We start from the raw sequence: 24,920 nt of genomic DNA, 5'->3' as shown, positions 1-24,920 counted from the left end.
CTAGATCTGCATACCAGGTCCTGCGTGACCATGCAGGTGCTATCAGAATCACTGATGCTCTCTCCTGCTTGATCTTGGCAATCAGTCGAGGGAGCAGAGGAAATGGTGGAAACACATAAGCCAGGTTGAAAGACCAACTATCAGTGTCGCCTTGGGATCCCTGGACCTGGATCCGTAACACTGAAGCTTGGCGTTCTGGCGAGACGCCATGAGATCCAGTTCTGGTTTGCCCCAACGATGAATCAGTTGTGCAAATACCTCCGGATGGAGTTCCCACTCTCCCGGATGAAAAGTCTGACGACTTAGAAAATCCGCCTCCCAGTGCTCTAAACCTGGGATATGGATAGCTGATAGGTGGCAAGAGTGAATCTCTGCCCAGCGAATTATTTTTGAAACTTCTAACATCTCTAGGGAACTTCTCGTTCCCCCTTGATGGTTGATGTAAGCTACAGTCGTGATGTCCGACTGAAATCTGATGTACCTCAGAGTTGCTAACTGAGGCCAAGCCTGAAGAGCCTTGAATATCGCTCTTAGTTCCAGAATATTTATTGGAAGGAGAGACTCCTCCTGAGTCCACGATCCCTGAGCCTTCAAGGAGTTCCAGACTGCACCCCAACCTAGAAGGCTGGCATTTGTTGTTACAATTGTCCAATCTGGCCTGCGAAAGGTCATACCTTTGGACAGATGGACCCGAGATAGCTACCAGGGAAAAGAATCCCTGGTCTCTTGGTCCAGATTCAGTTGAGGGGACAAATCTGTGTAATCCCCGCTCCACCTACTGAACATGCATAGTTGCAGCGGTCTGAGATATAAGCGTGCAAACGGCACTATGTCCATTGCCGCTACCATTAAGCCGATTACTTCCATACACTGAGCCACCGAAGGGCGCAGAATGGAATGAAGAACCTGGCAGGAATTTAGAAGCTTTGATAACCTGGACTCCGTCTGATAGATTCTATAGAAATGAAAATTTACCTGAGTCCCTAGAAAGGAAACTCTTGTGAGTGGGGATAGAGAACTCTTTTCCTCGTTCACTTTCCACCCATGCGACCTCAAACTTCCAAATTGCCAAGTCTCATACGGACGTAGTACTGGCATTTCTGACGCCTGTATCAGGATGTCGTCTAAATAAGGGGCTACTGCTATGCCCCGCGGCCTTAGGACCGCCATAAGCTACCCTAGAACCTTTGTAAAGATTCTTGGGGCTGTAGCTAATCCAAAGGGAAGAGCTACAACTGGTAATGCCTGTCTTGAAAGGCAAACCTGAGAAACCGATGATGATCTTTGTGTATTGAAATGTGAAGATAAGCATCCTTTAGATCCACTGTAGTCATATATTGACCCTCCTGGATCAGTGGTAGGATGGTACGAATAGTTTCGATCTTGAACGACGGAACTTTGAGGAATTTGCTTAAAATCTTTAGATCCAAAATTGGTCTGAAGGTTCCCTCTTTTTTGAGAACCACAAACAGATTTGAGTAAAAACCCTGTTCCTGTTCACTCCCATAACTAGGAGGTCTCGTACACAGTGTAAGAATGTCTCTTTATTTGTTTTGCAGATAATTGTGAAAGGTGAAATCTCCCTTTTGGGAGGGAAGCTTTGAAGTCCAGAAGATATCCCTGGGATATAATTTCCAACGCCCAGGGATCCTGAACATCTCTTGCCCACGCCTGGGCGAAGAGTGAAAGTCTGACCCCTACTAGATCCATTACCGGATAGGGGGCCGTTCCTTCATGCTGTCTTAGAGGCAGCAGCAGGCTTTTTTGACCTGCTTACCTTTTTTCCAGGTCTGGTTTGGTCTCCAGACCGTCTTACATTGAGCAAAAGTTCCCTCTTGTTTATTATTAGAGGAAGTTGATTCCGCACCTGCCTTGAAGTTTTGAAAGGCACGAAAATTAGATTGTTTGGCCCTAGATTTGGACCTGTCCTGAGGAAGGGCATGACCTCTTCCTCCAGTGATATCAGCAATAATCTCCTTCAAACCAGGCCTGAATAGGGTCTGCCCCTTGAAGGGAATGTTAAGTAGCTTAGATTTTGAAGTCACGTCAGCTGACCATGATTTAAGCCATAGCGCTCTGCACGCCTGTATAGCAAAACCAGAATTCTTAGCCGTTCGTTTAGTCAAATGAACAATGGCATCAGAAATAAAAGAATTGGCTAGCTTAAGTGCTCTAAGTTTGCCAAGTATGTCATCCAATGGAGTCGCTACCTGTAAAGCCTCTTCCAGAGACTCAAACCAGTATGCCGCAGCACCAGTGACAGGGGCAATGCATGCAAGGGGCTGCAGGATAAAACCTTGAATAAATATTTTCTTAAGGTAACCTAATATTTTATCCATTGGATCTAAAAAAAAGCACAACTGTCATCGACAGGGATAGTAGTATGCTTTGCTAGAGTAGAAACTGCTCCCTCCACCTTAGGGACTGTGTCATAAGTCCCTTGTGGTGGTGGCGTCTATTGGAAACATTTTTCTAAAAATAGGAGGGGAAGAGAACGGCACACCTGGTCTATCCCATTCCTTATTAATAATTTTTGTAAACCTTTTAGGTATTGGAAAAACATCAGTACACACCGGCACTGCAAGTACTTATCCAATCTACACAATTTCTCTGGCACTGCAATGGAATCCCAGTCATTCAGAGTAGTTAAAACCTCCCTAAGCAACACGCGGAGGTGTACAAGCTTAAATTTAAATGTAGAAATATTAGAATCAGGTATCTTCCTGAGTCATTAACATCACCCACTGACTGAAACTCTCTTTCCTCAGCTTCTGCATATTGTGAGGCAGTATCAGACATGGTTCTTAAAGCGTCAGTATGCTCTGCATTTTGTCTCACCCCAGAGCCATCTCGCTTACCTCTAAATTCAGGTAGTCTGGCTAATACCGCTGACAGTGTATTATCCATGACTGCCGCCATGTCTTGTAAAGTAAACGCTATGGGCGCCCTAGATGTACTTGGCGCCATTTGAGCGGGAGTCCCTTAAGCGGGAGTCAAAGGGTCTGACACGTGGGGAAAATTAGTCGGCATAACTTCCCCCTCGTCAGATTCCTCTGGTGATAAATTTTTTTAAAAAGACAGAAAATTATCTTTATTGCCTAAAATGAAATCCGTACATTTGGTACACATTCTAAGAGGGGGTTCCACCATGGCTTTTAAACATAATGAACAAGGAGTTTCTTCTATGTCAGACATGTTTATACAGACTAGCAAGCTTGGAAAACACTTTAAATCAAGTTAACAAGCAAATATAAAAAAACGGTACTGTGCCTTTAAGAGAAACAAATTGTCAGAATTTGAAAATCAGTGAAAAAAAATGCAGTAAATCAAACGAAATTTTTACAGTGTATGTAATAGACTAGCAGAGCATTGCACCCACTTGCAAATGGATGATTAACCCCTTAGTTAAAAAAACGAAATAGACGATTTTTAACAGTCACAACCAACTGCCACAGCAAGCTGTAGCCCTACCTTCCCCAACAAACAACTTTGGAAAGCCTTTGAGCCCTTTAGAGATGTCCTATAGCATACAGGGGACTCCTGAGGGAAGCTGGATGTCAGTTTGTAATTTTAACTGCACAAAAAAAAAAAAGTTAAAATAGGCCCCTCCCACTCATATTACAACAGTGGAAAGCCTCAGGAAACTGTTTCTAGGCAAAATTTAAGCCAGCCATGTGGAAAAAACTAGGCCCCAATAAAGTTTTATCACCAAAGCATATATAAAAACGATTAAACATGCCAGCAAACGTTTTATATTGCAATTTTATAAGGGTATTACCCCTGAGAGTAAGCATGATAAGTCGTTATTAAATCACTGTATTCAGGCTTAACTTATATTAATCCGGTATCAGCAGCATTTTCTAGTGTTTTCCATCGCTAGAAAAAATTATAACTGCACATACCTGATAGCAGAATAAACTGCACGCCATTCTCTCGCTGAAGTTTTACCTCATCTGTGTAATCCCCTCAGACATATGCGAGAACAGCAATGGATCTTAGTTACAACCTGCTAAAATCATAGAAACCTCAGGCAGATTCTTCTTCTATTTACTGCCTGAGATAAAATAGCACAACTCCGGTACTATTTAAAAATAAACTTTTGATTGAAGAAAATAAACTAGCTATATTTAACCACTCTCTCTTACGACCTCCTTGCTTGTTAAAAGTTGCAAGAGAATGACTGGCTATGACAGTTAGGGGAGGAGCTATATTGCAGCTCTGCTGTGGGTTTCCTCTTGCAACTTCCTGTTGGGAATGAGAATATCCCACAAGTAATGGATGATCCAAGGACTGGATACACCTTACAAGAGAAAGATAATTTTGTTCCAGATATACAACCTTTAAGTTCACCAGAGTTAATCCCTGGAGAATTTAGCTCTGATATTCAAACTCAAATAAGCATGCCTGCTGAACTCCAGATAACTTCTCAGTCAGAATCTTGTGTCACAATTCCTCTGCATCTACCTGAATGTGGCATATTTCAGTACACTTCACCTTCTCAAAATTCTTCTGTTACTGCATCTAAGAAATTGTTTCCCTTGGGACATACTTTACATCAACCTACATTTTCTACTACATCAGTTTCCTGTACAGGAATTCCTGATACTGAATCCTGTGAGGACAACTTTGAACCAAGTTCGCAAGTGGACATTCTTGACCCTGAAACTTGTACAAAAGTTCTTCAAGAAGATTCCCCAGTGCCCATTCCTGTTTTCCATGATTATACTACTAAACCTGACATCAAGGTGGACTCTCCTGTTTTTGACCCTGGTATGGGTATTCCTTTGTTTAACCCAGAAATGGGTGTAATAATACTTGATCCTGAAGATAGCCATGCCCTCTACTCAGAAGCAAGTATGGTTCTTGGCTCTAAAGTGGGTCTTGTTAATTCCTCGTTTATGAACCCTGAAGAAAGCCTTGCCCTCTGCTCAGAAGAGAGTGTGGTTCCTGGCTCTCAAGTGGGTTCTTTTTCTTTCTCTATAGTTGAACCTTGCTCTGGCATGGGCATTCCTTCACCCGATACTACTGAGGATATTCCTGAACCTTGCCCAGATGTGGGTATTCCTGAACCTTGCCCTGGTGTGGTCATTCATATACCTGTTCTTAGTGAGGACACTTGATTCTGAATCCAGTAAGGCGACATTTCATATTGAATTAGAAGATGGCAAGAACTGGACAAATCTTGCACTTTACACTCCTATCTCCTACTTTGAAGAAAGCCCTGCTATTGCGTTAGAAGTGGCTATAGCTTTTTCTTTTGGAGTATATCTAATCCTTGGCCAAGAGGTTAATTCTGAGGATACTCAAATCTCTGACCCAAAGGTGGTTAATCTGGTTATCAATCCAGAATGCTGCATCTCTATTTCTGAAGCTGAGGAAAGCCTATTCATATCTCTAGGACTGGCTGCCTTTTCATTGGCTATGTACATGGTCATCTATCATGAAGAACATCCGACTATCTACCCTCAGGATGATTCTGTGGTAGGAAGCTCATTGTATGTTACGTTCATGCATTCTCACGATGACTACAAAAAAAGTTGACTTCAAGTTTTGCTCTAATCATTGTCGAGATCTTTTGATACCTGAATTACATGGCCTTCACTTCGTCATTCAACTTTTTCAAGAGATCTCCAACCCTCCTTTCTTTATTTCCGATTGGACTCACTACCTCCATACACCTACTACCGGTTCTCCATATCATTTTTGTTCTCTCTCCTTTTGGATTGTTTTGGTCGCCTTTGAGGAGGGGGATCTGTAACATATCTCAGCCTAATGTCACTATCCCTTTAAGACTTCCTTCTCTGACTGCTGTATTTGGGCAGTATTTACATTCAGCTTGCTTGCCTGATTAATCATTCATGCACCCGATTACCTCAGCCTCTTTTTAAGCCTTCTCAGGTCTAATGTGCTTTGCATTAACTTTGAAGTTGTGATCCTGAACAACTGAGATCTGTGACTGTTTCCTGCATGAATTTACCAACTATTCCAAGATACAGCATTTTCTAATACCTATGCTAAATATCATCAAACCACAAGTATCAGAAATAATCCCATTCTGTTTCCTGGACACAGCTACTTAAACTCTGAACTTTATTATAAATCAAAATATCATCTATCCACGTCCAGGATACTTCCCCCCCGGGTCAGGGGTCGGTGTCTTCAAATCCCTACCACTGCCCCGAGGGTCTGTTTCCTGAGCGCATGTACACCGGATCATGACACTTATCCTGGTTAAGCGCTGTGAGATACACATAATTTTACCCCTACTTATGTACCTAGTGCTATAAAATTTGGGGGCAAAGGCTATACAAATATCAGTACCAACTGATCAGACTTTGACTTATAATCTATAAACATACTATAAACATACTTTATTTAGCATTAAGTAAGCCAACAATTTAATCAAATTACATGAAACTGACTAGATGAATATCAGTTTTATACTTAAAGCGCTCCGAGATAAATGTAAATGCATTCAGTAGTTTCTCCATTTGGAGCTAGTGAGTATAATTTAGTCCTACAATAATAACCAGTAAGTGCACTCAAATATACTCCAATGTGTAACCAAGTTTGATCAGACTTACAGTACACACACGAAAAAAAAAAAAAACTAGATAATCAATTGATGTGAAAGTTGTATCAATACACAATGCAAAATGTTTTTAACCAAATACAAGATCAGTTGATGTGATACTAACAAAAGACAAAATCTGTATAAAACTATAGTTTATTAGTTTATTCAAATAATGCAAACAGTTATGTCTACTAAAGTGCGTTAAACAAGGGGGAAAGACTAATGCAGTGTGCTTTGGATATCAGTATTTCGTGGCAGGTCTCAACATAAAAAACATACAAGTACAAAAACAAACACTAAACAAAACCAAACAAAACTTAAACCTCTTCATCATCCGCCTTGTTTGTGCTACGCAAGCTGTAAATAAATAGACAGCATGGTTAGATTTATGCAAAGGACAATAAATATATACATACACACATCCAGGACTAGTAAGGGAAATATGCTAGAGGAATAAGGAGCACTTTGGTTCCACATGACTTAATAAAGTGAGAAAAATATGCTATTTATTACCTCATTAAAACATTGTGGATCCTATGTACTCCTAGATGTGTCAAATTGGTCGTTAGCCTCCTGCTGTCACAGCATTGATCTTGGTATACAGAGCACTGCTTCATAACTTCATGTTACATCTCCCCGTCTGTTGATCTTTATGTTCAACAGAAGTGGAGAAAAAACACAAAGCAGTCTTCTGTATACTGAGATCACTTCAGTGTCAGGAACTGATACTGCACATCAAATACCCACCTGTTTAGATAAGAGTGAACATCACTATAGCCATGATAACGTGCCAAAGGGAAGAGTATCCCAGTGGCACAACGGCCTTCTCTCTGGCGGCAGAAGCTACAGTTACAGATGCCTCTGCAGGGAGGGCATTGCCAGTCCTAGTGGGGAGGGACAAAAAAAAAACAAAAAAAACATTGAAGAATAATAATAAGAATAATAATAATAAATACACACACTTGATAAAATGTATTTCCTGGCATGGAGTCCACGAATCCATTCCAATTACTAGTGGGAATTCAACTCCTGGCCAGCAGGAGAAGGCAAATAACTCCCCAGCAGAGTTGTTAAGTGTCACTCCCATAATCCCCAGTCAGTCGGCCGAAGGCAAAATGGAAAAAGATGACAAGGCTATAAAGGTTTAATAAAAAAAATAAAAAAAAAAAAAACACCACACGTCTTAACGCAAATTAAGGGCCGGTCGTGGACTCTCCATGCCAGGAAAGAAAGAAATTTATCATCAGATGCTTCATTTTTGAAAGCCCAGGAAGAAGAAGAGACAGCCCTAGTAGAATGAGCCGTAATTCTCTCAGAAGGCTGTTGTCCAGCTGTCTCATATGCTAGTCGGATAACACTTCTCAACCAGAGAGAAAGTAGTAGAAGTGGCTTTCTGAGCCTTACATTTACCTGAAAATCTTTAGTTGCTTGTAGATAAAATTTTAGCACACATCCAGGTTATGCAACAAGCCTTCCTTCTGAGAAAAAGGTGTCTGACAAAAAGGAACAACAATTTCTGGATTGATGTTACGATCCAATACTACTTTGGGAAGAAATCCCAACTTTGTACGAAGGACCGCCTTATCTGCATGAAAAATAAGTTAAGGGGAATCTCACTACATAGCCAAAAGCTTGGAAACTGCTAACAGACAAAATATCAAGGAGAAACAAAAAAAAAAAAAAAAAAAACTACCAAGATCACTTAAAAAGGGAGTGTCAACACCAGAATTTTTGTTTAAAAAGATTATCCCTTTATTACCCATTCCCCAGTTTTGCATAACCAACACTGTTATAGAAATACTTTTTACCTCTGCGATTACCTTGTATCTAATGCCTATGCAAACTGCCCCCTTATTTAGGTTTTTGGACACTTGCATTTTAGTCAATCAGTGCTCACTCAAGGGTAACTTCACGTGCATGAGTTTAATGTTATATATATGAAACATGAACTAATGCCCTCTAGTGGTCAAAATGCATTCAGATTAGAGGCAGTCTTCAAGGTCTAAGAAATTAGCATATTAACCTAGAATTAGCTTTCAACTAATACAAAGAACAAAGCAAAAACAAAATGTATGCTTACCTGATAAATTTATTTCTTGACACGATGAGTCCACGGATCATCATTAATTACTGTTGGGAATATCACTCCTGCCCAGCAGGAGGGGGCAAAGAGTACCACAGCAAAGTCGTTAAATATCACCTCCCTTCCCTCCCCTCCCACCCCAGTCATTAGACTGAAGAAAAGGAGAGAAAGGAAGCAACAAGGTGCAGAGGTGTTTGAAGTTTATAAAATACTAACAACCTGTCTAAATAACAGGGCAGTCTGGACTCGTGTCAAGAACTAAATAAATCAGGTAAACATAAATTTTGTTATCTAATGACACGAGTCCACGGATCATCATTAATTACTGTTGGGAATCAATACCCAAGCTAAAGTACACAGATAAGGGAGGGACAAGACAGGAAACTTGAACGGAAGGCACCACTGCTTGAAGAACCTCTCTCCCAAAAGCAGCCTCAGCTGAGGCAAGAGTCAAATTTATAGAAGTTTGAAAAAGTGTGGAGAGGACCAAGTTGCAGCCTTTCAAATCTGTTCCATAGAGGCCTTCATCTTTGAATGCCCAGGATGAGGAAACAACCCAGGTAGAAAGAGCTGTTATTCCCCTCAGGAGGCTGCTGTCCAGCAGATTCATAGGCAAATGATACACTTCAGCCACAAAGAAAGAAGCAGCCATAGCTTTTTGTCTCACGTTAAACAGAAGACAGACGAAACTCTTTAGTCTGTAAATAGAATTTTAGTGTATGTACCACGTCCAGATTGTGTAGAAGTCGTTCCTCCTAAGGAGGATTAGGACACAAGGAAGGAACAACAATCTTATTAATGTTCTGATCTGCAACTACTTTAGGAAGAAACCCTAATTTAGTACATAAAGCCACCTTATCTGATGAAAAATAAGGTAAGGGAACTCAAGCAGAAGAATAGCAACAAGAAACAAAACTTCCCAAGATAACTTCTTAATATCTAAGGAATGCCTAGGCTCCAATGGAGCCCCTTAAAGAACTAAAATAAGACTCCATGAAGGTGTAACTGGTTGGAAGACAGGTCTGAGTCTGACCAAGGCCTGACAAAAAGATTGCACGTCTGGGATATCCCCAGACGCTTAAGTAACAAAATAGAGAAGGCAAATATTTGACCCTTTAGGGAACTTGCCAATAAACCCAAAACTGAATTCTAGGAATCCCAACTCTACTCCAAGAGTAGCCTTTGGATTCACACCGATAGACATCTTATGGTAAATCTTTCTAGTCACAGGTTTACATGAATCAAGGTCTCAACGATTTGAGTCCAAAATCCACGCTTGGATAAATTTAAGCGTTCAGACTGAGAAACTAAATCTGTATGAAGTAAGGTCCCTTGAAATATAAGGTCCTGCACAGAGTTAAGTCGCCAAGGTGGAAGAAATGACATCCACTAGGTCTGCATAGTGCATACCAATCCTGCGAGGCCACGCCAGTGTAAAGAGGATCACCGGCACCCTCTCCTGCTTGATTCGAGCCATGACTCAAGAAAAGCAAATGGAGGAAATAGGTATGCGAGACTGAAATTCCAAGGTACCGCCAGAGCGTCTATCAGTACAGCCTGAGGGTTCCTTGACCCGTACTTCGGAAGCTTGGTATCTGTCAAAAAGCCATTAGAGCCAATTCCAACTGACCCCATTTGAGAATCAGGCTGGAACACTTCCGGATGGAGTTCCCACTCCGTGTGAAAGGTCTGTCTGCTTAAGAAGTCTGCCTCCCAGATGTCCACTCCTGGAATGTGGATCGCCGACAGACAGCAATTGTGGGTCTCTGCCCACTGAATGATCTTGGCTACCTCTGTCATGGCCAAGGAACTCCGGGTTCCTCCCTGACAGTTGATGTAAGCCATTGAGGTTATATTGCCCGACTGGAACTTGATGAACCAGACCAAAGCTAACTGAGGCCAGGCAAGCATTGAAGATTGCTCTCAATTCCAGAATGTTTATGGGTAGGACAGACTCCGAACGAGTCCATGTTCCCTGCTCTTAGAGAGCCCCAAACTGCTCCCCATCCCAAAAGGCTGGCATCTGTTGTCACAATAACCCAGGAAGATCTGCGAAAGCAGGTTCCCTGGGAGAGATGATCCTGAGACAACCACCAAAGTAGAGAATCCCTTGTCTCCTGCAATCACAGAGACGAGTCCGCATAATCTTCGTTCCACTGCCTGAGCATGCTTAACTGCAGAAGACTGAGGTGGAAACGGACAAACAGGATGATGTCCATTGCCACTACCATCAGTCCAATTACCTCCATGCACTGAGCCACTGATGGCCGAGGAGAGGACTGAAGTGCTAGGCAAGAATTGAAAATCTTGACTTCTGTCAGAAAAAATTTCATTGATAAGTAGTCTAGTATGGATCCCAAAGAAAACTACCCATGTAGTTGGAACTAAGGAACTCTTTTCCGAATTCACCTTCCATCTGTGAGACCATAGGAAAGATAACATTTCCGTGTGTGATCCTGCAGATGTGTCCCTTAAATCCATCGTGGTCATAAAATTGACTCTTAGACCTAAGGAAGAATAGAACAAAAAGTTTCCATCTTAAAGGTCGGTACTCTTAGAAATTTGTTTAGACTCTTGAGATCTAAAATTGGTCTGAAGGTTCTCTCCTCTTTGGGAACCACAGACAGAATAGAACCCCAGACCCCGTTCCTGCATTGGAACAGGAAGTATCACTCCCAGGTCGGAGAAGTCCCGTACACAGTGTAAGAACGCCTCTTATCTGGTCTACAGATAATCTTGAAAGCAGAAACCTGCCCCTGGGAGGAAAGGTCTTGAACTCTAGTATCCCTGGGACACGATGTCCACCGCCCAAGGGTCTTGAACATCTCGAACCCAAGCCTGATCGAAGAAGAAAAGCCTGCCCCCCCACAAGATCCGGTCCTGGATTGGGGGCAGGCCCTTCATGCTGTCTTTGACTCAACAGCAGGCCTCTTGGATTGCTTTCCCTTTTTCCAAGACTGATTGGGCCTCCAGGAAGGCTCGGACTATCCGCAAACCAAGATTTTAACCATAAAGCTCTGCGAGCAAATATGGCAAAGCCTGAAACCTTAGCTCCCATCTTAATAACCTGAAGGGAAGCATCTGTAAAAAAGGAGATGGCCATCTTAAGGGTCTTTATCCTATCCTGGATTTCTTCGAAGGGAGTTTATGTCCAAATAGAATCAGACAACGCACAAAACCAGTATGCTGCCGCACTAGTGACAGTAGCAATACAAACCGCAGGTTGCCATTGTAAACCCTGGTGTACATACATTTTCTTGAGCAACCCCTCTAATTTATTATCCACAGGATTCTTAAAGGAACAACTATCCTCTATGGGAATAGTAGTTCTCTTGGCTAGCATGGAAATTGCCCCTTCCACCTTGGGTACCGTCTGCCATGACTCCTTGATAGAGTCCGCTATGGGTAAACATCTTTTTTAAATATAGGAGATGGAGAAAAAGGGATACCCAGTCTCTCCCATTCCTTAGCAATGATCTCAGAAGCTCGATCTGGTACAGGAAAAACCTCCACCATGGAAGGTACATCAAAATATTTGTTTAGCTTACTGGATTTCTTAGGATTAACTACGACCGTGGTGTCGCTGTCGTCCAGAGTAGCTAAAACCTCCTTAATTAACTGATGGAGGTGTTCTAGCTTAAACCTGAAAAAGATACTACTTCAGTATCAGCAGGAGGAATTATACTGTCAAAATCTGAGATTTCACCCTCAGATGCTACCGAATTATCCTCTTCCTCAGGCTTCTGGGGACATTTGAGATAGCAACAACTGTCAGTAACCTCGCTCACTGAATGTTTGCCTTTTCCCATGCTGCAGGGAAAGTGCAAGAGGAAAAGTAGACCACGCACCCGAAACCGCAGAGGACATAAGGGAAGCGTCTTGCAAGGTAACTCCAGGAGTCGTCGTGGAGGAAGCGCAGGGCACTGGTTGTATGGACGCTATGTTTTGGGACACGAGAAAGCTGCAGCATATATTGAACATTTTCTGGGATGCATGCTGTTCAGGAGCCTTCTGACAATGCTGGCTCAGCAAAGGAAAAAAAAAAAAAAAAAAAAAAAAAGAAGAACTCCCACAAAATTAGACTTTAGAAAGAAACAAAATTTTAATCAGGTAAGCATAAATTCTCTTTTTATTGTTACACAATGAGTCCACGGATTTCATCCTTACTTGTGGGATATCGCCACCTGGTCAGGAGGAGGCAAAGAGCACCACAGCAGAGCTGTGTATATAGCTCCTCCCTTCCACTCCAGTCATTTGACCGAAGTTAGGAAGAGAAAGGAAAAGCCAAGGTGCAGAGGTGTCTGGTTATCAATTTTTGTAAACTTCAGTCTCAGAACAGGACGAGCCGTGGAAAATTTGTGATTACCTGATAAATTTGTTTCTTTTTAAAGACACGATGAGTCCACGGATTTCATCCTTACTTGTGGGATACAATACCAAAGCTAGAGTACACGGATAAGGGAGGGACAAGACAGGGAACCTAAACGGAAGGCACCACTGCTTGAAGAACCTTTCTCCCAAAAGCAGCCTCAGCCGAGGCAAAAGTACAAATTTGTAAAATTTAGAAAGTGTGGAGAGGACCAAGTTGCAGCCTTGCAAATCTGTTTAACAGAAGCCTAATTTTTGAATGCCCATGAGGAAGCAACAGCCCTGGTGGAATGAGCCATAACTCTTTCAGGAGGCTGCTGTCCAGCAGTCTCATATGCAAAATGGATGATACTCTTCAGCCAAAAAGAAAGAGGTAGCCTTAGCTTTCTGACCCTTACGTTTTCAAGAAAAAATAACCGAGAAGACGATTGACAAAAGTCCTTAGTCGCTTGTAAGTAAAATTTTAAAGCACGGACTACGTCCAAATTGTACAGAAGACCTTCCTTCTGAGAAGGATGAGGACACAAGGAAGGAACAACAATCTCCTGATTAATGTTCTTGTCTGAAACAACCTTAGGAAGAAAACCAAGTTTAGTACGGAACACCATCTTATCCGAATGAAAAAAGGTAAGGTGAATTATATTGTAATGTCAAAAGCTCAAACACTCTTCATGCAGAAGAAATGGCAACAAGAAATAAAAACTTTCCAAGATAACTTAATATCTATGGAATGCATAGGCTCAAACGAAACCCCTTGAAGAACGTTAAGAACTAAATTCAAACTCCATGGAGGAGCAATTGGTTTAAACACAGGCCTGATTCTAATCAAAGCCTGACAAAAGGATCGAACATCTGCCAGACACTTGTGTAACAAAATAGATAAAGCAGAGAACTGACCCTTTAGGGAACTCGTTGATAACCCCTTCTCCAATCCTTCTTGGAGAAAAGACAAAATCCTGGGAATTCTAACTACTCCATGAGTAGCCCTTGGATTCACACCAATAAAAGATATTTACGCCATATCTTATGGTAAATCTTCCTAGTTACAGGCTTACGTGCCTGAATTAAAGGTATCTATGACCGAATCAGAGAAACCTCGTTTGGATAGAATTAAGCATTCAATCTCCAAGCAGTCAGCTTCAGAGAAACTAGATTCGGGGTGAAGGAAGGGACCCTGAATGAGAAGGTCCTTCCTCAATGGAAGTGTCCAAGGTGGCATGGGTAACATGTCCACCAGATCGGCATACCAAATCCTGTGAGGCCATGCAGGAGCGATGAGCATCACTGATGCCTTCTGTTTGATTCGAGCAATAACCCGGGGAAAAATAAGTATGCTAGGTTGAAGGACCAAGGAACTGCCAAGGCATCTATCAACTCGGCCTGGGGATCCCTGGACCCGTATCTCGGGAGCTTGGTATTCTGACGAGATGCCGTGAGATCCAACTCAGGCGACCCCATTTGAGAATCAGAGTGGAAAATATTTCCGGATCAAGTTCCCACTCTCCCAGATGAAAGGTCTGCCTGCTCAGAAAATCCGCCTCCCAGTTTTCCACCCCTGGGATGTGGATCGCTGACAGATGGCAAGAATGGGCCTCCGCCCACTGGATTATCTTGGCTACTTCTGTCATCACTAAGGAACTCCTCGTTCCTCCCTGATTGATGTAAGCCACTGTCATAATGTTGTCTGACTGGAATCTGATTAATTGAGCCAAAGCCAACTGAGGCCAAGCCTGAAGAGCATTGAAGATCGCCCTCAGCTCTAGAATGTTGATCGGAAGAAGAGACTCTGCCCGAGTCCATACACCCTGAGCTTTTAAAGAGCCCCAGACTGCTCCCCAACCTTAAAGGCTGGCGTCCGTTGTCACAATCACCCATGAAGGTCTGCGAAAGCACATCCCCTGGGATAGATGATCCAGAGACAACCACCATTGAAGAGTCTCCCTCGTCTCCTGTTCTAGGGTTATTAGAGGAGATAAATCCACGTAATCTCCATTCAACTGTCTGAGCATGTTTAACTGCAGAGGACTGAGGTGAAACCGATTAAATGGTATGTTTTCAATTGCCGCCACCATCAAACCGATTACCTCCATGCACTGAGCCACTGACGGCTGAAGAGTGGACTGAAGTGCTCGACAGTTATTCAGAATCTTAGACTTTCTGACCTCTGTCGGGAACTCTAATAGACATAGTCCATGAGAATTTTCCTAAGAAGGGTACCCTTGTCTGCGGCATTAAACTTTTCCAGATTTACCTTCCACCTGTGAGTTCAGGAAGGATAACACAATGTCGGTATGGGACCTCGTTTGATGATAAGTTGACGCCTGGATTAGAATATAGTCTAGATAAGGCGCCACCGCAATGCCCCGTGGTCTTAGAACCGCCAACAGAGACCCCAGAACCTGTGAAAATTCTGGGTGCCGTGGCCAGACCGAAAGGAAGAGCCATGAACTGAAAAGGTTTGTCTAGAAAGGCAAGCCTCAGGAACTTGTGATTATCTCTGGATAGGAACATGAAGATATGCATCCTTTAGATCCATGGTAGTCATAAATTGACCGTTCTGGATCAATGGAAGAATGATACGAATAGTTTACATCTTGAAAGATGGAACTCTGTCAGACCTATATTAGACCTCAAGAGTCTAAACAAATTTCTCAGTTCCCTCCTTTTTGGGAACCACAAACAGATTTGAATAAAACCCCTGTCCTTGTTGCTGTATTGGAACAGGACAAATCACTCCCATGGACGAGAGGTCTTTTACACAAAGTAAGGACGCCTCTCTTTATCTGGTCTGCAGATAATCTTGAAACAAGAAATCTTCCTCAGGGGAAAGAATTTCTGAACTCCAGTTTGTATCCCTGAGAAACTATTTCTATAGCCCAGGGATCCTGAACATCTCGCACCCAAGCCTGAAAGACGGAAAGTCTGCCCCCTACCAGATCCGGTCCCAGATCAGGGGCAAACCCTTCATGCTGACTTGGAAGCAGCAGCAGGTTTTTTGGATTGTTTACTCTTGTTCCACAACTGGGTGGGTCTCCAGGTAGCCTTGGATTGCTAAAAGATTCCTTCCTCTTTAGAGGAAGATGAGTTTCCTTTGAAATTTCTAAAGGAACGAAAATTAATTTGTCGATCTTTCTGCTTGGTTCTTTTATCCTGAGGGAGATAACCCTTGCCTCCTGTGATGTCAGATAATTTCCTTCAACCCAGGTCGAAACAGGGTCTTCTCCTTGTAAAGAATAGTCAGAAGTTTAGACTTGGATGACACGTCCGCAGACCAAAGTTTCAACCATAAGGCCCTGCGGGCTAGGATAGAAAAACCTGAAGTCTTAGCAGCTAATTTAGTAACCTGCAGAGAAGCATCAGTAATAAATGAAATAGCTCATTTAAGAGCCTTAATCCGCTCTTGTATCTCTTCCAAGGAAGTCTGTCTTAAGAGACTCCGCAAGAGCATCAAACCAATAAGCTGCTGCACTAGTGACCGTAACAATACAAGCAGCCAGTTGCAATAACAAACCCTGGTGAACATAGATCTTAAGCAGACCCTCCAACTTTTTATTAATAGGATCATTAAAAGCACAACTATCCTCAATAGGGATAGTAGTTCGTTTAGCCAAGGTGGAAATAGCTCCCTCCACCTTAGGTATTGACTGCCAAGATTCCCTGACAGCGTCAGCTATAGGGAACATCTTCTTCAAAATGGGAGGAGAGAAGGGAATACCTGGTCTCTCCCATTCCCTAGAAATAATCTCCAAAGTTCGCTTGGGAACTGGAAAAACAGAGTAAGAAGGAACTAAGTATCTGTCTAACTTAACTTCTCAGGCGCGACCACTATTGAATCACAGTCGTCCAGAGTCACTAAAACCTCCCTGAGTAACAGGCAGAGGTGTTCTAGTTTAAACCTGAAAGAAACCACTTCAGAATCAGAGATAAGGAACTTCCCGAAGAAAACAAGAGTGTAAGAACTAATAAAAAAAAACTGGCCTTTTGATAAAGCCTGAAAAACAGTATACTAGGCCTTAAATGGTATTGGCCCCTTTTAATTTAAAAAAACCCAACAATTTTACTGAACCAGATAAACATTTTAGCAATTCCTTTGCTTGTAAGAAAAAATAAATGACTAACAACTCTGTGCCTCAACAGCTCCGCTGAGGCGCCCACCTGCCACCCGGTTTTCAGACAACTCTTTCCAGCCAGATTACGATCAAGAAATAAAGAGATGCACTCAACTAGGTTTAGAACTGAAGCTGGAAATACTTCCTTGCTTAGTCTCTCCTTACTCCCAGGGTACATACTCTCTGCACACTGCCTTTCACAAAGGTAAAATCTCCTGTAGAATATCAGTCTGACCCTGCCAAATTACAGTCCAGCACCAAAATACCAGGCAAATCTCCTTTGATTACGATTGAGTCTCAGAACGCTAGCAACCGCTTGCTTTATACAACTATGCGGTTCTAGCGTAACACCCGACTGACAACTTTATGTCAGAAGCTCCGGAACAGGATAACTGTGCAGCTTCTCTAACCCGACTGAAGCGCGCGAAAATTAGCCCCACCAAAACCTAATGCCGCTTCTCGGCTAAGTCCTTAATTAAAACCAATAGCCCCGGAGAAGTTCAGTGCCTGTATAATGTTGCTTATAGAAAAACCCAGTGTCTGTACGATGTGTGATAGGGAAGCCCTCTATTAAAGGAGCCCATGCTCCCTAAGAAATAACCCCAAGCGGAGCCCAGTGTCTGAATAAATTTGTTTTGTAGGGGAGTCCTCTATTTAAGGAGACCATGTCCCCAATAAAAATAGCCCCAAGCGTGGCCCATGAATAGATGCCGTCTGGCAAGGGAGCCCTCTACTTAAAGAGCCCATGTTCCCAATAAAAATATGTATACTTAAGTGCAGTCTCCTTTCTGAGTTAAATTTGTCCCAGAATAATAAAAACCGCACTTACCTCAATGCTGTCCGACAGCATCAACAGGTTTAAGAGGTCCTTTCCCGCCTATAGACCTGTGGACAAAGATAGGGCCTGAGTTAGTTTCTGCTTAGGCCATCACAAGAAGGGCAGCATCACAGTATGGGAGGCACAGTGAGAATTATGTCCCACCAGTTCCCATTGCTCTAAAGCCACCAATAGCTCTACTCTAAAGACTGACATGGACTACGGCTACACCCTAGAAGAAAGCAGCACTCTGGCACTACTTTCAAAATAAAAAACTCTTGATTGAAGAATCTAATACCTCACTTTACCTCTTCCTATCACTAACATAGGCAAAGAGAATGACTGGGGTGGGAGGAGACAGAGAGAATATATATATATATATATATATATATATATATATATATATATATATATATATATATATATATATATATATATATATATATATATATATATATATATATATATATATATATCTCTCTGCTGTGGTGCTCTTTGCCTCCTCCTGCTGACCAGGAGGCAATCCATGGACTCATCTTGTCTTTAAAGAAAAGCATACAATCTCCATACCTCAGCTAAAAACCGAATCGATAATTCACAAAAAGTAGGTGTCCTGACTAATTTAAGACACTTAGTACAGTATGAGGCCTTACTGCTGCGTCACATAACGTAGCAGAGAAAACTCATAACCGCTTCTCCGTACCACCGGAAATAGGGATATACAGACCAAAAAAAAAAAAAAAACGCACACCCATTGTCACGTAGCTTAGCTCGGCCCATTGTAGGATATCAAAGTTAGACCTCCAGGGGGCTAATGACTGTAAAAATAAGCTGTCGGGAGTAGTGAATTTGCACCCAACATAGGAGCCACATCTCCACCAGGGACGTGCACTCATAAGGGGCAGGGGAGGCAGTGCCTACCCTGCCATATGTGGCCAGAGCTTACTTACATTTTAATTAAAAAAAAAAAAAAAAAAAAAAAAAAAAAAAAAAAAAAGTCCCCCAAAAAATATTTTCCCCCCCATGTAATGCTATGGAGAGGCAGGTACAGGAACGCTTCTCTACATTGCAGTACATGGGTCAAAGGAAAAGCTGTGCTGCAGCGCCACCTGTGTTCTGTGAATATATTAGCAGCAGAAATTGGTACCAATAGAAGGCACCCCTCTTGATGCCTCCTAGCAAGTGAAGGATATATAGATTAATCAGAAGGAGGATGCAGTGAGCAGCGTCATGTGACACAACTGGAAGCTGAGGTAACCTAATAACAGATGACACCAAGCAGAAGAGTATAGTATTCTACATCTCTTGTGATTCACAAATTGTGTTCAGATACAGCTCATTAACAGGGGGGACAGTAAGTGAGCATAACCCAATACTGACAGGAAATCAAAGGGTCAATTCAAATCCATAATTTAAAACCCAGAGTTTGAAGTGTACAGTGTCCACATTATTTAAATTAAAGTTTTTGACATTTAATATTGCTAAGCCTCCCATTTTCATGGTTATTTAATTTAATTAGGTACAAACTCCATATATGTTATGTCTGTTCAGTCAGAGGATGCAGTATCTAAATAAATGGAGACACACATAAAAATAAAGACTGCTGTTAACTTGTAATTCACAAATAAATTGAAAGCTGTTGCATTGTGTTTTTAATATGTGCTGCTTTTATACAAGTTTAAATTAATAAAAGGAGATAATGAGTCATTTAAAAAAATATATGTAATTATTGCAGCTAAATGTTTTTAGAAATAATGCCACTGTAAAGTAACTGGTTAAACACAGTCAAAGGGAGACATTTAAAATTAAACTTTCATGATTTAGGTAGAGCATGCTATTTTAATAACCTTTTTTAGTTGTTTATATTTTGAGAATTAGCATCATCTGTTACTGGCCCCATGTCAGCAAATCAAATTAGTTTTTGAAAGGAACATGAAAGTCATAATTACATTTCCATCATTCAGATCGAAATTGCACAAAAAAAAAACAAAAAAAAAAAAAACATAATTTATGTAAGAACTTACCTGAAAAATTCATTTCTTTCATATTAGCAAGAGTCCATGAGCTAGTGACGTATGGGATATACATTCCTACCAGGAGGGGCAAAGTTTCCCAAACCTCAAAATGCCTACAAATACACCCCTCACCACACCCACAATTCAGTTTAACGAATAGCCAAGAAGTGGGGTGATAAAAAAGTGCGAAAGCAAATAAAATAAGGAATTGGAATAATTGTGCTTTATACAAAATCATAACCACCACAAAAAAAGGGCGGGCCTCATGGACTCTTGCTAATATGAAAGAAATGAATTTATCAGGTAAGTTCTTACATAAATTATGTTTTCTTTCATGTAATTAGCAAGAGTCCATGAGCTAGTGACGTATGGGATAATGACTACCCAAGATGTGGATCTTTCCACACAAGAGTCACTAGAGAGGGAGGGATAAAATAAAGACAGCCAATTCCTGCTGAAAATAATCCACACCTAAAATAAAGTTTAACGAAAAACATAAGCAGAAGATTCAAACTGAAACCGCTGCCTGAAGTACTTTTCTACCAAAAACTGCTTCAGAAGAAGAAAATACATCAAAATGGTAGAATTTAGTAAAAGTATGCAAAGAGGACCAAGTTGCTGCTTTGCAGATCTGGTCAACCGAAGCTTCATTCCTAAACGCCCAGGAAGTAGAAACTGACCTAGTAGAATGAGCTGTAATTCTCTGAGGCGGAGTTTTACCCGACTCAACATAGGCAAGATGAATTAAAGATTTCAACCAAGATGCCAAAGAAATGGCAGAAGCTTTCTGGCCTTTTCTAGAACCAGAAAAGATAACAAATAGACTAGAAGTCTTACGAAAAGATTTCGTAGCTTCAACATAATATTTCAAAGCTCTAACAACATCCAAAGAATGCAACGATTTCTCCTTAGAATTAGGACATAATGAAGGAACCACAATTTCTCTACTAATGTTGTTGGAATTCACAACTTTAGGTAAAAATTCAAAAGAAGTTCGCAACACTGCCTTAACCTGATGAAAAAATCAGAAAAGGAGACTCACAAGAAAGAGCAGATAATTCAGAAACTCTTCTGGCAGAAGAGATGGCCAAAAGGAACAAAACTTTCCAAGAAAGTAATTTAATGTCCAATGAATGCATAGGTTCAAACGGAGGAGCTTGAAGAGCTCCCAGAACCAAATTCAAACTCCAAGGAGGAGAAATTGACTTAATGACAGGTTTTATACGAACCAAAGCTTGTACAAAACAATGAATATCAGGAAGAATAGCAATCTTTCTGTGAAAAAGAACAGAAAGAGCAGAGATTTGTCCTTTCAAAGAACTTGCGGACAAACCCTTATCTAAACCATCCTGAAGGAACTGTAAAATTCTCGGTATACTAAAAGAATGCCAGGAAAAATGATGAGAGACACCAAGAAATATAAGTCTTCCAGACTCTATAATATATCTCTCGAGATACAGATTTACGAGCCTGTAACATAGTATTAATCACAGAGTCAGAGAAACCTCTTTGACCAAGAATCAAGCGTTCAATCTCCATACCTTTAAATTTAAGGATTTCAGATCCTGATGGAAAAAAGGACCTTGTGACAGAAGGTCTGGTCTTAACGGAAGAGTCCACGGTTGGCAAGAGGCCATCCGGACAAGATCCGCATACCAAAACCTGTGAGGCCATGCCGGAGCTACCAGCAGAACAAACGAGCATTCCTTCAGAATCTTGGAGATTACTCTTGGAAGAAGAACTAGAGGCGGAAAGATATAGGCAGGATGATACTTCCAAGGAAGTGATAATGCATCCACTGCCTCCGCCTGAGGATCCCTGGATCTGGACAGATACCTGGGAAGTTTCTTGTTTAGATGGGACGCCATCAGATCTATTTCTGGAAGTTCCCACATTTGAACAATCTGAAGAAATACCTCTGGGTGAAGAGACCATTCGCCCGGATGCAACGTTTGGCGACTGAGATAATCTGCTTCCCAATTGTCTACACCTGGGATATGAACCGCAGAGATTAGACAGGAGCTGGATTCCGCCCAAACCAAAATTCGAGATACTTCTTTCATAGCCAGAGGACTGTGAGTCCCTCCTTGACGATTGATGTATGCCACAGTTGTGACATTGTCTGTCTGAAAACAAATGAACGATTCTCTCTTCAGAAGAGGCCAAAACTGAAGAGCTCTGAAAATTGCACGGAGTTCCAAAATATTGATCGGTAATCTCACCTCCTGAGATTCCCAAACTCCTTGTGCCGTCAGAGATCTCCACACAGCTCCCCAACCTGTGAGACTTGCATCTGTTGAAATTACAGTCCAGGTCGGAAGCACGAAAGAAGCCCCCTGAATTAAACGATGGTGATCTGTCCACCATGTTAGAGAGTGTCGAATAATCTGTTTTAAAGATATTATTTGAGATATCTTCGTGTAATCCTTGCACCATTGCTTCAGCATACAGAGCTGAAGAGGTCGCATGTGAAAACGAGCAAAGGGGATCGCGTCCGATGCAGCAGTCATAAGACCTAGAATTTCCATGCATAAGGCTACCGAAGGGAATGATTGTGACTGAAGGTTTCGACAAGCTGTAATCAACTTTAGACGTCTCTTGTCTGATAAAGACAGAGTCATGGACACTGAATCCATCTGGAAACCCAGAAAGGTTACCCTTGTCTGAGGAATCAAATAACTTTTTGGTAAATTGATCCTCCAACCATGATCTTGAAGAAACAACACAAGTCGATTCGTATGAGATTCTGCTAAATGTAAAGACTGAGCAAGTACCAAGATATCGTCCAAATAAGGAAATACCACAATACCCTGTTCTCTGATTACAGACAGCAGGGCACCGAGAACCTTTGTAAAAATTCTTGGAGCTGTAGCTAGGCCAAACGGCAGAGCCACAAACTGGTAATGCTTGTCCAGAAACGAGAATCTCAGGAACTGATAATGATCTGGATGAATCGGAATATGCAGATATGCATCCTGTAAATCTATTGTGGACATATAATTCCCTTGCTGAACAAAAGGTAAGATAGTCCTTACAGTTACCATCTTGAACGTTGGTATCCTTACATAACGATTCAATATTTTTAGATCCAGAACTGGTCTGAAAGAATTCTCCTTCTTTGGTACAATGAAGAGATTTGAATAAAACCCCATCCCCTGTTCCGGAACTGGCATAATTACTCCAGTCAACTCTAGATCTGAAACACATTTCAGAAATGCTTGAGCTTTTACTGGGACACGGGAAAGAAAAAAATCTTTGCAGGAGGTCTCATCTTGAAACCAATTCTGTACCCTTCTGAAACAATGCTCTGAATCCAAAGATTGTGAACAGAATTGATCCAAATTTCCTTGAAAAAACGTAACCTGCCCCCTACCAGCTGAGCTGGAATGAGGGCCGCACCTTCATGTGGACTTAGAAGCAGGCTTTGCCTTTCTAGCTGGCTTGGATTTATTCCAGACTGGAGATGGTCTCCAAACTGAAACTGCTCCTGAGGATGAAGGATCAGGCTTTTGTTCTTTGTTGAAACGAAAGGAACGAAAACGATTATTAGCCCTGTTTTTACCCTTAGATTTTCTATCCTGTGGTAAAAAAGTTCCTTTCCCACCAGTAACAGTTGAAATAATGGAATCCAACTGAGAACCAAATAATTTGTTACCCTGGAAAGAAATGGAAAGTAAAGTTGATTTAGAAGCCATATCAGCATTCCAAGTTTTAAGCCATAAAGCTCTTCTAGCTAAAATAGCTAGAGACATAAACCTGACATCAACTCTGATAATATCAAAAATGGCATCACAGATAAAATTATTAGCATGCTGAAGAAGAATAATAATATCATGAGAATCACGATGTGTTACTTGTTGCGCTAAAGTTTCCAACCAAAAAGTTGAAGCTGCAGCAACATCAGCCAAAGATATAGCAGGTCTAAGAAGATTACCTGAACACAGATAAGCTTTTCTTAGAAAGGACTCAATTTTCCTATCTAGAGGATCCTTAAACGAAGTACCATCTGACGTAGGAATAGTAGTACGTTTAGCAAGGGTAGAAATGGCCCCATCAACTTTAGGGATCTTGTCCCAAAATTCTAATCTGTCAGACGGCACAGGATATAATTGCTTAAAACGTTTAGAAGGAGTAAATGAATTACCCAAATTATCCCATTCTTTGGAAATTACTGCAGAAATAGCATTAGGAACAGGAAAAACTTCTGGAATAACCACAGGAGCTTTAAATACCTTATCTAAACGTTTAGAATTAGTATCAAGAGGACCAGAATCCTCTATTTCTAAAGCAATTAGTACTTCTTTAAGTAAAGAACGAATAAATTCCATTTTAAATAAATATGAAGATTTATCAGCATCAACCTCTGAGACAGAATCCTCTGAACCAGAGGAATCATCAGAATCAGAATGATGATGTTCATTTAAAAATTCATCTGTAGGGAGAGAAGTTTTAAAAGATTTTTTACGTTTACTAGAAGGAGAAATAACAGACATAGCCTTCTTTATGGATTCAGAAACAAAATCTTATATTATCAGGAACATTCTGCACCTTAGATGTTGAAGGAACTGCAACAGGCAATGGTACTTTACTAAAGGAAATATTATCTGCTTTAACAAGTTTGTCATGACAATCAATACAAACAGCTAGAGGAATAGCTACCAAAAGTTTACAGCAGACACACTTAGCTTTGGTAGATTCAGCACTTGACAGCGATTTTCCTGCAGTATCTTCTGACTCAGATGCAACGTGAGACATCTTGCAATATGTAAGAGAAAAAACATATATATAAAGCAAAATTGATCAAATTCCTTAAATGACAGTTTCAGGAATGGGAAAAAATGCCAAAGAACAAGCTTCTAGCAACCAGAAGCAATAAAAAATGAGACTTAAATAATGTGGAGACAAAAGTGACGCCCATATTTTTTCGCGCCAAATAAGACGCCCACATTATTTG

General features: G+C 41.3%; 1 protein-coding gene across 1 annotated transcript in view; it reads right to left on the bottom strand.

Annotated features, from left to right (window-relative positions):
- Positions 1-24,920, bottom strand: part of LOC128652610 (cell division cycle-associated protein 7-like) — a 144,447-nt gene that overhangs the window by 55,237 nt on the left and 64,290 nt on the right. The window contains exon 8 of the mRNA XM_053705542.1: positions 7,322-7,458. Within this exon, the coding sequence (XP_053561517.1) occupies positions 7,322-7,458 (137 nt within the window). The remainder of the gene's footprint in view (positions 1-7,321; positions 7,459-24,920) is intronic.

This window comes from Bombina bombina, chromosome 3 (assembly GCF_027579735.1).
Source record: "Bombina bombina isolate aBomBom1 chromosome 3, aBomBom1.pri, whole genome shotgun sequence".
Lineage (NCBI taxonomy): Eukaryota > Metazoa > Chordata > Amphibia > Anura > Bombinatoridae > Bombina > Bombina bombina.
The sequence above is the reverse complement of the archived record's forward strand: the minus strand, read 5'-3'. Positions and strand labels throughout refer to the sequence as shown.